The sequence below is a fragment of the Hemicordylus capensis genome, chromosome 2, assembly GCF_027244095.1.
Source record: "Hemicordylus capensis ecotype Gifberg chromosome 2, rHemCap1.1.pri, whole genome shotgun sequence".
NCBI classification, from domain to species: domain Eukaryota; kingdom Metazoa; phylum Chordata; class Lepidosauria; order Squamata; family Cordylidae; genus Hemicordylus; species Hemicordylus capensis.
In genome coordinates this window covers 122290028-122308232 of record NC_069658.1, presented here as the reverse complement: position 1 = coordinate 122308232, position 18205 = coordinate 122290028, and the positions used below count along the sequence as shown (strand labels likewise).

General features: G+C 42.7%; 1 protein-coding gene across 4 annotated transcripts in view; it reads right to left on the bottom strand.

Annotated features, from left to right (window-relative positions):
• FOCAD (focadhesin) overlaps positions 1 to 18205 on the bottom strand; it is a 234809-nt gene that overhangs the window by 152800 nt on the left and 63804 nt on the right. For all 4 annotated transcript variants that reach the window (XM_053288048.1, XM_053288050.1, XM_053288049.1 and 1 more), the window contains one exon: positions 332 to 436. In XM_053288048.1, the coding sequence (XP_053144023.1) occupies positions 332 to 436 (105 nt within the window). The remainder of the gene's footprint in view (positions 1 to 331; positions 437 to 18205) is intronic.

Sequence of the window (18205 nt, the reverse complement as noted above, 5' to 3'; positions counted from 1 at the left end):
GTCACAATCAATCCATTTAAGTCACAATTCATTTGAGCAACAGCTGGAGAGGGGGCATGCCTTCATCTCTTGCCTCTAGACTTTCCAGAGGCATCAGGTGGGACTCTAAGGGAAACAGAATGCTGGACTAGATGAGCCTTGAGCCTGATTCAGCAGGGCTGTTCTTGTGTTCTTATGTCATAATAAAAATGCCCTAGATACATTTTTGTCCTTAGTATTTTAATTTGCTACAAAGATTCATCTTATTTGAACCCACCAGGTGTTGTGTTGTTGTTGTTGTTGTTGTTGTTTGGGGGGGGGGATTCTAGAGTAGTTAAATTTTCATACAGACCTTGTGCACACCCAAAGCAGGCAAAGTATACAAGATATTCTGATACACTAGAGGCTCCAGTGGCCTTCCCAGTTTGAACATCAGGACTGGAATCAGATTTGGCACCTAAAATAAAAGAAATCCATATAAAGCACAGGATCCTGTGTTACTGATACAATAAACGATGCTGATGGCAATGATAAACATCACCTTCATTTTTTGCTACATTTCCCAAGCCTTCAGAAAAAAAAGCAATAAATAAAAAATACTAACTCAGACATATGCAATATTTTTGACGTGTCAGGAAGTTTGATGTTTGATGCAAGTTGTGGCAATGATTATTTCTAAGACTTGTGTTTTCAACAATTCCATTAATTGATTTTGCCAGTGAAATATTACAAAGTTCTCTGTTTCAAAATTACTGTTTGCTTCCAGAATGAAGCTCTGCACCATGTTTTGTTTTCTGTTACCTTCAATTACTGTAACTTTAGAACATCTTCAGTCATTTTGAGTTTGGCTGTTGATGATGGCTAGAAACCAGAAAATAAATTCAAACCAAATCCAGTGGACATACAGGCACTGATGCAAGTCACTACACTCCTAACACTAATTTTTTTCAAAACCCACTAACTCAAATACATTTTGAACTTTTCTTAAATGTCAAGGCAGTTTTGTCAATTCCCGTGCATGCAAGGAAATTAAATAACTTCTGAGAGCACCGCAAAATTTCTGCTTCTAATCTCGTTATTAGAAAGAACACCTCAGTGAGCTTTGGGATTTCATGATTATTAACCATCGGTATACAACGTAAGAAAGATAGGACCTTACTTACAATCTAGACTGACAATGGAGCAAAAAAAAAAGAATGAAGCAACAAGTAAAGATAACAAGAGATGAATCTAAGCAATGTTTGCTCAGAAATAAGTCACATGCAGTTCGATATTTATTGATTTAACATATTATATACCGCCCCAAACTTACATCTCTGAGCAGTTCATAGTAAAACAGCACAAATTAAAACAAAACATTAAAACAATTTAAAATTAAAAACAATTTTAAAATCTATGACTCTAATTAAAAGCCTGGGTGTACAAATGTGCCTTGACCGCCTTTTAAAAACTTATCAGAGATGAGGAGGGTCTTATTTTGATTAGATGTGCATGAATTGATTTTTGCTATTCGATTTGAGTTCAAATTGAATCAGCCTGAATTGATTCAAGTCGAATCTGCTGCCCTCAAATATGGGTCCATTCTATTCAAATTTGAATTGATCAGCCAAATTGTTAAGGGCTAGGGGACTCAAAAGTGGGTTTGGTGGCAGGGCTCCATGGGTGCCAACTGCCACCCAACTCCCAAAGGTATTGAGCAAAGGGCTGAATTTTTAGGAAGTGCTGTGTGTTGTGGATTCTTGGTTGTGAGATGACCTTCATAGGGAATCCCTGTGAAGATGTCATTTCATAACTGAGAATCCATACATAAAAATTCCACCCCTGGCAGTGATGGAAGAAGCTTGGAGGAAACAAAATTGAGATCAAATGGCACCCCATTTCTCGGGGAATGGTAGAAAATGAAAAGATCTAAGAGAGGAAAGCAAAAGAAAGGACGCTCTCTGGTTTGGACTAGGGATGTGCAATTTGATTCACTCATGAATTGATTTGAATTGAATTGGGGGTGATTCGATGATTCTACCCCGAATCGAATCAACCTGAAAACAAAGAGCCAGATTCAGGGTAGAAAAGAATCAACCTCGCTTTGTCCTGAATCAATTCAGGCGATTAGGGCACCATTTTGAGGCCCCTACCAATTGGGATCAGCTGTCCTCTGAAGTGGGCTGGCAAGCGAAGTCCGGAGCGGGGGGCTGGTTTACCTGACAATCTCAATTGGTAGACCAGCTCTCCCCAGAAAATCAGGAGAGCTGGTCTAGCAATTGGGATCAGCAGGTAGACCAACCCTCCACTCTAGACTTAGTGCATCAATATGTCTCAGTGCCATTTTGAGGCCCATTTCCCCATCATAACAGACCTCAGAATAGTGCCCGAATTGCAGACATCTATTTGAGTTGAATCAAGGGTGATTCATCAAGGCATCTGACCAAGCCAGCTGCTTTCCATGAATCAGTTAGGAGGTCTGTAATTCAATTCAACCTTGAATCGAATCACAGATCTTAATTCGTACACACCCATAGTTTGGACAAAGAGTAGATTCAGTGAGGTGGTAGGGCAGCACAGACATTTGATTTTGAGGGAATCTGTTGCCAACCAGGGTTTCCCAACAGATATTTCTTATCTCCTTTCACTAGAGACAAGTAAGAGAGTAGATTCAACTGCAGGAGGACAATGCTGAAACAAATGAGGCTGAACTAGGGATGTACATGAGCTGGTTCAGTGCCTCCTCTGAGCAGCGCTGAACCGGCTTGGGCACCAGTGTTTGAACCAGCTCGACAGAGTGGGAAGAGTTTCCCTTAAAAGGCAGGTAAAGAGCTCCTTACCTGCTCATCTCCACCCCACCACTTTTCCACCAGCAGCACCTGCCCTCCAAATGGCCACGTGGGGCTGTGGCGCTGTTCTCTGGAACCTCTGCATTGGCGCACACATGGCCAGCACACATCAAGTATCCACTGTCAAACATGGCTTACTTTTGTTAATATATAAATTGAATCAGAACACCTATTGAAAGTTAGATGCAACATGGCAGATTAACTCTCTAAAGACATTCAAACAAATAGAGGCGTGAAGCAAGGATGTATTTTGGCTTCATTATTATTTAATTTTTATATAAACTCTATGGTTGCCTCTCTGACTCACTCAAACTTCCATTCTCCAATAATAGCCTCTAAACCTGTAGCAGTGCTTCTTTACAAAGTACAAAAGTACAAGTTAGATTGCTTGTGCCTCAAATGTTCATGCATCCACCATCTTGGATCAAGGAGGATGATATCATTACAAACTACACCACTGAGGTGTCGCTGTGTGTCACTCACTACAACTGTACCAAATTTGGTTCAAATTAGACAGTCCTCAAGTTAGTGCACCTCAAAAGTTCACTTGTTTGCCATCTTGGATCAGGGTGAATGACATCATCACAAACTACATCATTGGGGCATCCCTATGTGCCCCTAGAGCTGTAGCAAATTTTGTTCAAATTGGTTAGGTGGTTCACAAATTAGCCCACTTGTGCCTCAAATGTTTACATGTCTGCCATCTTGAATTGGGGTGGATGACATCATCACAAACTATGCCACTGAGGTGTCCCTATGTGTCACTCACTACAACTGTACCTAATTTGGTTCAAATCAGTTAGACAATCCATAAGTAAGCCCACTTGCACCTCAAACATTCACAAACATTCTGCCGTCTTGGACTGGGATAGATGATATCGTCACAAACTATGCCACTGATGTTTCCCCATGTGCCCCTACAGCTGTAGCAAATTTGTTTCAAATCAGTTAGGCGGTTCATAAGTTAGCCCACTTGCGTTCAAACGTGTATGCGTCCGCCATCTTGAATCAGGGTGGATGACATCATCACAACCTATGCTGTTAAGGTGTCCCTATGTGTCCCTACAACTCTACCCGATTTGGTTTACATTGGTCCAGGCATTGCAAAGTTGATAGCGGGAAACACATACATGGACACACAGAATGCCGGGTGATTTCATAAGTCTCTTAAAAGTCCCTTATGTGGAGCAGTTTTGTCCTTGCAAGTCAGGAGCTACTGAGACATTATCCCATGTGTTATTATAATATAGTTTCTACAGGGACACTCATCATAAATTTATAGTGCCCCTTCTAACTACTTACCATGGTTGCCCAAATGAATTCCATGTTAGCTATCTTTTATCTGACAGAGATGACAAAATTAGTTATGCAATCGCTACGTTTTGGCTTGTTGCCATTAGAAATCGAAGTAAGAGAGTATCATAAAGTTTACAAATAACTGGATCAGTTTATTGTTACTGTTTGGGCTGTATGTATATATTTTTCTAGATATAGACAGAACAGAACAGAACTTAACTGAAGTAGGGATGTGCACGAGCCGGTGCGGCACCTTCTCTGGCGTCAAACCAGCTTGAAAGGACGGGCAGCTGTTCCCTTAAAAGGCAGATAAGGAGCTCTTTATCTGCTCATCACCAACATGCCGCTTTTCTGTCAGTGGTGCCTGCTCTCCAAATGGCTGCATGGGGCTGCGGCACTGGTCCCTGTGGTGTCAACATGCAGAGGCTGCAAGGAACAGCCCTGCATGTCCTTTTGAAGAGCAGGTGCCACCAGCAGAAAAATGGCGGGGTGGGGATGAGCAAGTAAGGCGCTCCATACCTGCTCTTAAAGTAACTGCTCCCCACCCTGCTGGCAGGTGCACAAACAGCTTGTGCACATTAGGGATGTGTACAGCACCAGGCGAGGGAAGTTTGAAGATGGGGGGTCCAACTTTAAGGGTGGGGGAGGGTGCACTTATTTCTCCCTCCGCTTCCCCTCCCCCCCCCACCAGCGCTCCATTATCAAAAGGCTCCTTCGGGGCGGCACCGTAACACCCTGCCGCCTTGTCCCCTCTTTGCCTTGAAGTACCAGGAAGTACCTGGTGCGCGTGTGCACACACACATACCCGGTGCACATATGCACCCCAGGTCCAGGTACGTCTGGGCAAAGAAGAGACAGGGCGGCAGGGAAGTATGGTGCCACCCCAAAGGAGCCTTTGATGACGGAGCGCCGGCGGGGGGTGGGGGGAGCGGAGGGAGAAATAAGTGCACCCTCCCCTGCCCTTAAAATCCAGCACACACACCCCTGCCTTCAAACCAGCCGAACAGCCGGTTGTTCGAACTGGTTCGGAGGCCCGTAAAAGGGCCTCTGAAAGAGTTTGTGCACATCCCTAGTGCACACCTCTAGAATGAAACTGAGCCCAGGTGCAGAAAGGGAGAGTAGAGAAGTAAATCCCGGTAGAAAGAGCACTGTACTCTCAAAAATTAATATTATTTTAATGAAAGAGTGATTTGTTTTAACCATTTTTGTGGAGGCTTTTTTTTAAAAAGACAATCTGTAATCACATTAGCAAGCTATGATGATTTACATAACCTACTTTTTGATTTGAAGACGTTTTCAGATGATAAATTATCATGACCTTAAACAAGAGATCAAGCACTCAAAAGCCAGATGGTTCCAAAACTTTAGGCTGTTCCCACAGTGTCTAACTTGGCAAACAAGTTAGGGCATTACTGGAGAGCTGGAAAATAAGGTACTGTCCTTTTCTTCTCTGATTTCTGCCCCTTTTGCTTTCTTGGACCTTTGTTGTTGTTGTTGTTGAGAACCTAACTCCCAATTCCCATTGACTCAAGGTTTCGTTATTCATGGTTTCCATATTCTCACCTATAGGCAAGAACAGAACCTCTGCGAATAAAGGGGGCCACCTATACTCAGAGGTGCTCTTGCCCCTGGACTTCCGGGCTGCAGTCCAGGGCCTCCACAACCCTGGAGGCCCCAAATCCTCTTTAGTCTGTTCCGGGTGGTGTGGTCACCTGACTGAGCATTAGGATGCTTAATTTTCGGAGTGGGGGGAGGCCTCCAAAGGCCTTTCGGTCCAGGCTCCAAAATTACCTAGGCGCACTTCTGCCAAGGGTGGGGGGAAAGATATATACATATATTCACCAGCCTGGTGATTTCTCCTATAGGTATCTACAGCAAAATCTACATTCTTTCATGCTTTGTCCAAAAATAATTCTAGCTTCTTTCTTTTTAAAAAAGTAACAGTAAGTCCCTCTTAACTTAAAACAAGAATAAGGCAGGGTTAGGTTCTTGCCAATGCTAAATGAACATCTGTTTTTTCAACAGTTTCGAACAGGCACCCTCCAGATTTATTAACTCTCGGTGCATATGAACACAACCAGAAAGCCGCTGACTGTGTTGCTTAGCAACACAGCATTTTCAATCCCTCACCATCCCCGAAGATTCAGCAGTTAGGTCAGCCCTCTCCATTAGATGCCTGACAAAGGGTTTCCCAATTTGTCTTTAAAAAGAAGAAGAGTCTGCATTTCACAACTATCTAGAATCTTAGTACAAGTTATTCACAAACAGGCTTAACAATTGCTCTTCAGATGATTAGCCTGTATCAATATCTGATACTTCGTATAACAGAACTTTTCTGCACATTTATAGCCTACTTGCAGCTTGGCATTTGCTGAAACACATAACCATTAGCCTGCTTTAAAGCCACACAACAGGCTCGGACAAAGAAACAAGGAATCTCTCTCTATCTCTCCCTTCTCTCTCTCTAAATTTGAACTCTTTTAATGAAGCTAATGAAAGCTAAAAACAACATTAAAAAGGTCTGGATTTTAGGAGTATATTAAATGCACCTAGGCTTTCTAGGAAAGGACAGGATAAAAATGTCATCAAATAATTAAATATCAAGAAGAACTGATCTAAAACTTTTTGCTACGCAGGCTTTTGTGTGTGTGTTTTTAAGCACAATCAATGCACGGCAGATACATGAAAACCCAGAGATCTTTTAAGTTATTCAGATACAGGTACCTTGCATACTCCCAGCACTCACTCCAGCCACAGTATTTTGCGGCATGAGGTTCTTTCCCTCTGCTAGCACAATCATTGCAATTGCCGTGTGGAATGTAGCTGTGTAAGTTTCACAGGCATCAACACCTATGACATTACAGCACCAAAACAAAGAGAGTTTTGCCCTCTTTGTAAATAGCCCTTTACAAAGAAAAAGTCACGAATACCAATAGATCATACTTTCCCATCTAGCAATGCATCAATATTTTGCAGGAAAAATACTTTTTGAAACAAAACTAAAACAAAACAGAGACTAAAACCAAAGAACCATTGATATTTTAGACCAGGGGTGGGGAACCTTGGCCCTCCAGCTGTTTTTGAACTACAACTCCCATCATCCCCAGCCACTATTATTTTGGCTGGGGATGGTGGGAGTTGTAGTTCAAAAACAGCTGGAGGACCAAGGTTCCCCACCCCTGTTTTAGACTTAGCCACCAACTGCCAGAAAGGTTGTTGCACAGCTTCTGAAAGATGTTCTGTTTTGTTAAGTCTCTAGGGCCAGGGAGTGCCACAAAAGAGTAGCAGTCTCCAGAAAAACATCCACAAGCCCTCAGTGTTCCAACATACCACCTATACATCAGCCAAAAACACTGATCACAACAGGATATGTAAAAATATGGTTGCTTAGGTCAGGCCTTAACAAATGTTCTTTGGCTTGCGGAGCCAGACCACACTCTGATCCATGGAGGGGCTCAGCACTCACTCACAGCAATGCCCTCTGCTCCACAGCGGGGTCTCACAGCCTTGCTTGCTTACTACTCCTCAAGGCTGCATCTTCATGGCTCAGGTAGGCAATGGACCAATATGACCAACAACCTTCCCATGTTAGTTTGCTCCCTCCTCCTGGTCATATTGGTCTTGTGGTAAAGTAAAGTGCAGTCAAGTCGGTGTCGGTGCCTGGAGGCTACAGAGCCCTGTGGTTATCTTTGGTGGAATACAGGAGGGATTTACCATTGCCTCCTTCCGCGCAGTATGAGATGATGCCTTTCAGCATCTTCCTATATTGCTGCTGCCCGATATAGGTGTTTCCCATAGTCTGGAAAACAAAGCAGTGGGGATTCGAACCAGCAACCTGTGGCTTGCTAGTCAAGCCATTTCCCCACTGCACCCTTAGGTGGCTTGGTTTTGTGGTAGCAAGCATGAATTGTCTTCTTTGCTAAACAGGGTCTGCCCTGGTTTGCACTTGAATGGTGAGCCTTGCAAGATACCCCCTTGGGGGACCGGGCCACTCTGGGAAGAGCAATCTCTAGGTTCCAAGTTCCCTCCCTGGAAGCATCTCCGAGATAGGGCTGAGAGAGATTTCTGCCTGCAACCTTGGAGAAGCCGCTGCCAGTCTATGCAGACAATACTGAGCTAGATGGACCAATGGTCTAACTCTGTATAAGGCAGCTTCCTATGTTCCTACTGCCTGCCTGAGCCAGATGGACATGACCAGGAGGAGGAGTGAAAAAGGTGAGCATGGGATGCTTCCTCCTCCTTCTGGCTCAGGCTGGCAATGAACCAATGAGAACTAGAAGAGGAGGAAGCAGGCCACTCCTTGCTTGTTTGATTGCTCACTCCTCCTCCATTGCCTAGCTTAAATTTCCAGGCGCGATGGTGAACTGGTGCCTGGGAATTATCAAGCCCTGGCTTAGGCTTCCATGACTCAAAACATAAAGGGCTAGCCTAGGCAGAACTATCACCCTGACTTGTGTCCAGAAGACAACCGAGACCAGTGCTAATCCTCTAATACTGGCAAAAGCACTCTTAATATCAAATATCTACCTGGAACTCACCATGTTATGCTACAACTTCCCAAGAGTCTTTAAGGGATGTTCCAGAGAGTGTTAAATAAATGTTAATGGAATGGTAATGGAGAGGGTACCACTAAAAATAAAAAAGCAGGGATTTAAAAAGCAAGAATATTATTAATCTTGTTTGCTATCATCTTCACTATTACAAATACTCAATTGTTAACACATACAATATGATGGAACAATCAGCTACCCTAATTTGCTACGGTGATTCAGAATATTTGCCATCAAGTTTTCTGTCTCTCTTTCTTTCAAGCAGGGCTGAAAACTTATTTGTTTTTCACCATACCACCACAGTTCTTTGGGGACTTGAAAACACTTACAGGCACTGCAAGGACTGCACAAGTTCTGCAAAATACATATCACTATCCTCTGCTTTGTGTCAAAATCAGAAAGCTCCATTTTCAACTTCTGAACTTGTAACAACTAAACCACCGAGAATGAGTTCACAGAAATTCACTCAGTTTTTAAAGAAGCACTCCACGGTTCCCAAAGTCAGAGGATTTTGTTTACTGTCATCACTGCTTAAGGTACTTTTCAGACAACAAAAACAAGTTTTAATTGCTTTTTTCAAAACACCAAACATCTAACCAAACAAGACCACATTTTGCTTTATTTGTAGTCTTATTTTTCAGCCTAAGTACAGATGATAATACTGCTTCAGATGAATTTCCCAGAAGGGTGTCATTTACCAGCCAAATATTTTATTCCTGCAGTTGAGATACCCTATAAAAAGGGAAAATATTCTCCAGAGACTCATAATCCTCTCATAATGGTAATAGATCTTGTGCTACAATGCACAAATGACCTTGTAGTCAAACTATTTAATTTTTTCCTCTTACAGCACGGCTGGATTCACACACAGCATAACAGTTGGGGGGTGGGTTGTTTTTTGCACAATGAGACAATTCATATGATTAGGAAGAGTTTCATGAACAGGTCAATATGGTCTCTACAGTGAGTTTATTTAAGCCAAGCTGATACCATATGTATTTCAAGGATTCCTGCACTTCATGACAGTGTTTCAGACCAACTGCCCTGAGCAATTTTTGGAAGGGTGGTATAGAAATCAAATCAAATAAATAAATAAAGCCACAACGCCTGCCTTAGTAAGGTACAGGTGGACCTAATTATCCATGGAGTTACATTCCCGCATATTACAGCGGATAATGAGTCATTGAGTCTAGAGGAGCGCAGAGGTTAGATTCCCAGACTTAACACCGAAAAAACACCCCCAAAATGGGCCAAATAAAGTTCCCTATCATGCTCCAAGGTTCTCCTGGCATCCAGCAATGCCTCCAAATAGTCCCCAAAATAGCAGATTTTTTTATTTTTAAAAATTGTTTTGGAGGAAATGAGCCACAAAATGGCACCCACAGACAAAATGATGGCTGGCAATGACCTCCACAGTCACTTCTGGCCCTCTAAGAACCACAGATATGTGGGTTTTATTTATTATTATTATTTTATTTTTAACATACTGCCCCAAACTTACATCTCTGGGCGGTTTACAACAAAATTTTTAAAAAGTAAAACATTAATTAAAAACAAAAACAAAACAAGAAATTTAAAACACAATTAAAATTTTAAAACAATATTCTAAAAACAACATTAAAACAATCAAAACAATAACAGTTAAAAGCCTGAGTGAACATATGCGTCTTTAAAACTTTTAAAAAGTTGTCGGAGATGGGGAAGCTCTTATTTCACTAGGGAGCGCATTCCAAAGCCTCGGGGCAGCAACGAAGAAGGCCCGTCCCTGAGTAGCCACCAGACGAGCCAGTGGCAAATGCAGACGGACCTCTCCTGATGGTCTCAATGGGCGGTGGGGTTCATGACAAAGACAACATTCTCTTAAATACCCAGGGCCCAAGCGGTTTAGGGCATTATAGATTATGACCAACACTTTGTACTTTGCTCAGAAACATACTGGAAGCCAGTGTAACTCCTTCAAAACGGGAGTAATATGGTCTCTCCTAGGTGACCCAGAGACCAGCCTGGCTGCCGCATTCTGGACCAACTGCCCATTGCCGCCTCCAGGCAGGCATTTAAAAAGATTATGCCCTCTCCCGATGATGTTGACATGGAGAAATAGATTTGAGTGTCATCAGCATACTGATAGCACCCTGCACCAAATCTCCTGATGATCTCTCCCAGAGGTTTTATGTAGATGTTAATCAACATCGGAGACAATACGCAACCCTGAGGGACACCATACAAACATTCAGATTTTGAAGAATAGTCTCCAAGGGACACCATCTGGAACCTGCCCGAGGGGTAGGAGCGGAACCACTGCAAAGCAGTACCTCCCACCCCGAACCCGCCCCCCAAGAAGCTCCAGAAGGATACTATGGTCGATAGTATTGAAAGCCGCCGAGAGGTCCAAAAGGACTAACAGAGTCACACTTCCTCTGTCAATTCCCAGTTAGAGATCATCCATCAGGCCGACCAAGGCAGTCTCCACCCCATAGCCAGCCCAGAAGCCAATTTAAAATGGGTCTAGATAATCAGTTTCCTGCAAGACTTTCTGGAGGTGGGAGGCTATCACCCACTCAATTACCTTGCCCAGTCACAGAAGGTTGGAGACAGGCCTGTAGTTACTCAGCTCTGAGGGATCCAAGGAAGGCTTTTTTAGAAGCGGTCTAATAATTGTCTCCTTAAGACTAGGAGGCATCCTACCTTCCCTCAGAGACACATTTATGATCTCTACCAAGCCTTCTACAACAACCCCCCTGCCAGACAGCATAAGCCATGTTGGGCAAGGGTCAAGAGGACAGGTGGTGGGCCGCACCGTTCCAATTAGCCTGTCCACAGCCTCAAGAGTCACAAGCTGGAACTGATCCAACCTAACCACGTAAGAGGAGTCGCTGGATACCTCCACATCAGATACTGAAGTGTGGAGATGAAATTTAACCCTTTCATATCTGCAGATAATGAAACCGGGTGTCATTTAGACATCCATGAATATGCAGAATCATGGATACAGAATCTTTGTATAACAAGGTTTTCATGTATATCTAAAACAGATCTGTTAGGATAGCTTAATGAGGAATGTAGTCTCTAGAACACGTTTAGGTACTTGCAAAATTATCTGAATGATTCTTTTTTGTTGGAGATGTAGCTCCATAGGGGCAAATATGTGTAAATATGTTCTCTGTGTAAACCACCTTGAGCCATTTTTGGAAGGGCAGTATAGAAATCAAATGAATGAATGAATGAATGAATGAAATGCTGCCTGTTCTGGAAATGTCAGGTAATAGTGACATTCTGGATTCAAATTTTAAGTCATATATGTTTTGTTTTAAACACTGAGTTTAAGCTTTCTTGTTTATATGTAATATCGGATAAACAAGCAAGTCAGAAGACTGACCTAAATTATGACCAAAAGGCTTTGATTTCTAGATCTCTCTTAGTAACCAAATGACTGGTCTTATGATAATGGAACCTGAAGATTACTCACAGTATTAAGGACTGGCATATAGACTTGGAGATTTTAGCAACTAATGAAAAGATACACTTCCAGAAACATGAAAGAATAGACACATTTGAAAGTATCTGGAAAGCTTCTCTGGACTTGTTCACATAACTGAGTGTACCTTATTAATGTTTCACATCTGTCACGCATTGTATAGATAATTGTTGCCTAGTGTGTTATTTATTTATTTCATTTACTTATCAAGTTATGTGTGTGGTTTATTTTCTCTCCCTGCCCCCACCCCGCACACTCTTTTCTTCTTTTCTCCTCCTCCCAGAATTATCAAAATAGAAATGTGACACTGGAATAAATGGGTGGGTATTCTGAGTTTGGAACAGAGAACATGTTACATGAAGCCAAGATTAATATATGCATTGCTTGTTTTTGAAATTTACAGCAATAAAATGTTAATAACAACCACAGTGTATATCATCTCCTCCTATGGAAGGCAGTAACAGATAAGGCATTGGACTAGGATGTGGGAACCACAGATTCCAGTGAAGACGTCCAATACAGATTCCCTCTAAGACCTTGTCTAAATCACACTTAGCCTTAGTACATCTGTCAAATGAAAATAATGGTGACCTATCTCAAAAGGACTGTTGTAAACACACAATAGAGGTGGTAAAGAATACCACAAAACAGAATACTTTCTAACAATGAAAAATGGGGATCTAGTGTGAGCAAATTTAAACTAATTTGTACCAATGTGTTTTCCTTAAATTTCAACATTTTGTTCATTTAAAATGGAAAGTAATGACTTGTTCTACTTAGCCATATGATGATCATTTTCTTGCATTGGCTTCACTGGAGGTCACACTAGAGTCACCATCTTGTAACCAGGACACTGCACATGTGTCTTTACATCCCTAGATTCTGCAGGAGATGACTGCTCCTGCCTATCCCCCCACCCCTTGGTCTTCTTGCCTGTCTCCTCCCTTGCCTGCTGAAGTATGAATATGCTAGGTGTGTGACACAGCAGGTGAAGGAATGGTTGGGAACCCCTCATCTCCCACAGCATTTGGAGATTTATAGGTATGAGTCCAATGCCCTGGTTGCAAGATAGTTGCAACCCTAGTTCACAAGGCAAGAAACAAGGCTTTGTGCTAGATCAATGCCAAAGTTTATAATGCCTGGAGACCCCAGAGTCTTCATATTTTGTGAGGATGATGGGACTTGTGGTCCAAATTCATCTGGCAACCCAAGGTTGGGAACCCCTGATTTAGAACATGGCAGCATATCAGCAACAAAATTGCTGTTTGGGCATAAATGATACTGTGGAGATAAGGTTGATATTTGGGATACTGCCTTTCCCCTTTAGGCTGAGCCTCAGGTGCAGGGGAGGGGGTTAGTCTCACCCAAATCTGCCAGATCATCTCTCTTCCTTAAGCTAGCTCCTCACCAGGGGGTCCTAGGCTATCCCTATAACAGGTCTGCCTCATCACCGGCCTCACCATGATTAAATAGGTAAGCCTAGACTGAACATTCATCCAGAGTCCTGTCTTTCCACCCCATTGCTTCATTCATTTGAATGCTTCTCCCATCACTCGCCCTTCCTTCCACCCTCATCTCGCCTCCATCAGGCCCCTGTATGCATTCCCTCTGCCTGGCATTCTTTCTTCCCCTTCCTCCTGCCACTGATGGCTCTCTGGATCATCCACTGTCCGCTGACTGAGCCAGCGTGGTGTAGTGGTTAGAGTGCTGGACTAGGACCAGGGAGACCCAAGTTCAAATCCCCATTCAGCCATGATACTAGCTGGGTGACTCTGGGCCAGTCACTTCTCTCTCAGCCTAACCTACTCCACAGGGTTGTTGTGAGAAGAAACTCAAGTATGTAGTACACCGCTCTGGGCTCCTTGGAGGAAGAGCGGGATATAAATGTAATAAATAAATAAATAAAATAAAAGTCATCAGACATCACCAACCACATTTCCCTGCCCTGCTTGGTCCACTGCTCTCTCCGAGAAGGCTCTGCTTCTTCATCCATACCATGGACCTCTGTTGCCTTCCTCCTGCTCTGGCACCACTTGGAGGTCTGGTCACCACCACAGTGACCCCTCTGACCACTGAGGTGGGCAATTAGTGGATGGCAGCCAGTACCACCCTGCAAACTTAAAAAGAGGCACACTAAAAGTTCAAGGTACTCTTTTGGGAAACAACCCCAGAATGAACTCATTAACTCATTAATTACTCATGAAATTACTCATTAAAAGTAACTTCATTACAAATCAAAGCTCAGTACAGGACTTTATGGTTTTCTTCCCACTGTGCATACTTTCTGAACACCTGATGCTCAGGAACAACATATATGATTGAAAGGCCCAAAGGATCCTGCTTGGCTGAATGTAATGCAGTGTCTTTATGTGATCATGGAGCAATACATTCAAGCACTTTGGCAACAGGACTGATGAGACTGACAGGAGATGTATCCCAACACAGAAGAATCTACTCATTTCAAAGTTTTAAAAGACAGCCTTCAAGAACTACACAATATTGCTAGCTCCACAATTGCTTTATTATGTTGGCTTGTAAGAAGATACCAGGAGTTAGATGCTTCAAATTCCTTGCAGAAAAGCATTTCAAATTTTACCATTAACTAAAACAAAAAGGTGACTGTCTATAGATCCCATTTGCAGACTCAACACAACTCAATTAGAGGGGGTGAAAATGGCATGGTTTGGATTTCAGGATGTACAGAGACATTTCCATTCACGTGGGCACAACGTGATCCTGCTGTAGATCCTAAAACAGATTCCAGTGAAAAAGTTCCACTTCACTATATAACAGTAACAGAATACTTCTATCTTTGGGATCCTACCATCTTGCTTTCAGTATCTCAAAACTATCTAAGTGGCAACTGATAGGTTAAGCTCCATGGTATTCACAACTCCTATTGCATGTCTGTTATTTAAAATGTATTGATAATAAATATATTGTTCAACATGAAACTGGAATATTTTGCATGCAACTCAATCCTACTTCCATTTATGTGAAAGTTAAACCTCAGGAATTTAACTGAAATTTAAGTGAGCTTATAGCACAGTCTCTGGATACTTCAGTAACCACATTGCAACTCTTCCCTGCAAAAGTGAACACCTTTTCAGTATTTCAGTTACAATTTGCACTTGTTTTATAAGCATTGGCTATTTTCCAAATCAGCAGTTTTACACACAGTGTTTACTATCTGTAGAAGTAACAACCCTACCAGAAAGCTTCTTCCCTATTTTAGCATGGGAGCAATGGAACATCCTGGGTCACAACCTGCCACATTTTTTAATTCTAAAAACCTTTTTAATTTTCTGAACTCCACCGTAACCCACTTATGTAGATCTAAAAGAAAAGCTGCCACAAAATCTGGGACCCTTCTGCTAATAATAAACTCAACCATGCAACCTCTCAACAACCCAAATACCTGAGGGTTTATAGATCCAAAATGCATTTTTGTAGCAGTCAGTGTGGTTGACCCAGGGTTAGCCCAAATCCTGATCCATGACTATGCAAATAATTTACACCAGACCGCCACTGGCACCAGGCAATCTATGGTTTCCAATCCCTCTATTTCCCCATTACTTAGTCAAGAAAGCAAATTTGTTTTTTATTCCAAACAGAAGACCTCAAACAAAGACAACCCCAGCCATTTGAGGTTGAAAAGAAAATTCCCAAGCTCCCCATTTCTTGTTGAGTAGTTTCCATTTATCTGTTTTCAATTAATACGATAAAAGCATCCTGAACAAACCATCTGCAGACAGCTGTTCCCGCAGAGAGCTGCAAACTGTATGGTGCGATTCCCTAGTTATCGTTGCTTTGGCCTTTTTGCATTTTGAATGGATGTTATTAAAAAACAAAAAGATGTGAGGAAATTAAATGTAGTGATCAGCTGTAGGAGTTCCAAATAAGTGTCAGGCTTCTACTATATCACTGAAACTCTTTGTACTTAATGGCACATAAATAGCTGTTACAGGGGTACTGTTCAGCATCTTTTAATGATTTTTCAGTAATAAATGTTTAAAGGGATGGAAATGAAGTGCTTAATATAGTTTAATGTTTACCAGCATATAACTACAAAGCATTTCATATCTTTTTTGCTAATCATATGTTCAGAACTGTAAAGTATGTGCCACACAAGTCAGTTGGTCAGTCTTCTCTTTATGCATTTTAATCAGCATGAGCATATCTTACATCAGTTTCTAAATAATCTTATAGGTATTTCCAAAAGAGCTGGGGATGTCATCCTTATGAACACATAACCAGAGCACCTGCAGGAGAGAGGGAGATACTGGCAGAGTCACAGATATATCAGTTTCACAAAAATCTGAAGGGGTGGAAACCTAAGAGGGGGGCTACCCCCCGCCTCCTCACAACTGTCCTAAAATAACTCAATGGAGCAGACTGTTTGCAGATTCAGGGGGCAGTTGACAGGCAACAAGGTGGGTGGAGTTAACAGAGATCAGGGGTGAGGGACGGGCAAAGAGGACTTGAAGAAAAATAATGGGAAATGTCTCAGCTTGAAGAATACTCCCTCAAGACAATCACAACCCTTCTGCTCTTAAGAAGGAAAGGTGCCAAGAACTTTCACCATGCTCAGGCACAGGCTCAGGTAAAACATGCACACCAGGGAGATACTTGTGACATTCTAATAGTTTTAATAAAACAGCTTGAGGGTTGATTCAAAATTCATTCATGTGCCTGAACAGCTTTCCTGCACGAGAAAGCAACTGATTAGAAGCTGAACTCATGTAAACAATAAATCATGGAGAGTTCCTGACTCAGGAGGAGGAGGAGGGAAGCATGAGGCTATAGGCACCAGGGCTCATCTAGCCAGGAACAGAAACAACAGCCTGTTAGGGAGCCTACTCATGACTAAGAAGCTAGGGAGTGGAATAGGAAATGGGTTCAGCTGGGAGAGCTGCTTGTACGAGACATGAGGGAGAGGCCAAGGAGAAAGGACCACCTGAGCTGTTCTCAGAGCAAGCCTGGAGACGAAAAGGGAGGTGTTTATCCATCACCTTTCCTCATCTGAGGGCAACTGGTTGGACTGGAGTAAGCATGAAGAAGGGTTCCAATGGAGAAGGTTGCCTACTCCACCCCAAACACAGTGAAATGTTAGGAAATGTTGTCTTTGAGCATGGGGTGGAGGAGGCAAATAGACTAGAAGTAGCAAGGAGCTGGTGGACATTCCTGGCACAATTGCCATATGCAACAATTCTCTGTCTAAGTAATTCTCCAAAAGAGAAGTGACATGAAACTGCTGCAATACCAAAGGCAGAAAAACAGGTTGCTCATCTGTAACTTATGATCTGGAAGAGATCCGTCAACATCCATAAGTATGAGGTTCTGCGCCTGTGCAAGGACCACACGGTAGCCATGCCATAGCTTGTCGAGGCGTCCAAGCCCCACCTCCACACCTACAGCATGCTATTTAAAGGCGGGCTGGGTGCCATGTTCCTCAGTTCTTGGATAACCGCCATGGAGGACGACCATCCAGGTAAGCAGGTGAGTTCATTGATGTTAATGGACAAAGGGTAATTGCATGCACACAAGTACGCACATAGCAGAGCACTACTGCAGAATGGTGTTCCGGGAGGGTCTTATGGATGTCAACAGATCTCTTTCAGATCATAAGTTACAGGTGAGCAACCTGTTTATCTGGATCGAGATCCATAAGAAGTGGGCGTTTAGCAAGCTCCCCTTGGTAGAGGGTGCAGTAGTAATTATTGCAACACCCTTTTCAGGACACTTCTCCCAGAGCTCACCTCAGCAGCAGAGTGCTCATCTATGGTGTAGTGCTTTATAAAGGGCAACTCGGAGGACCATGTAACTGCTTTGCAGATATCCATGAAGGTTATCCCCGAGAGGTGTGCAGCCGATGAAGCATATGCCCAAGTGAAGTGGGCCTTGATTGCTTCTGGTGGATTCTTGTTTTGTAATTTGTAGGTGAGCAAGATGAACTCAACCAGCCAGTTCGATAGTCTTTGTCTGGATATGCAGGAGCCGCTGGCAGTGCCTTTGTAGGCTATAAACAAACGGATGGAAGATCTAAAATGTTTTGTTCGTGCTAAGTAGAATAGGAG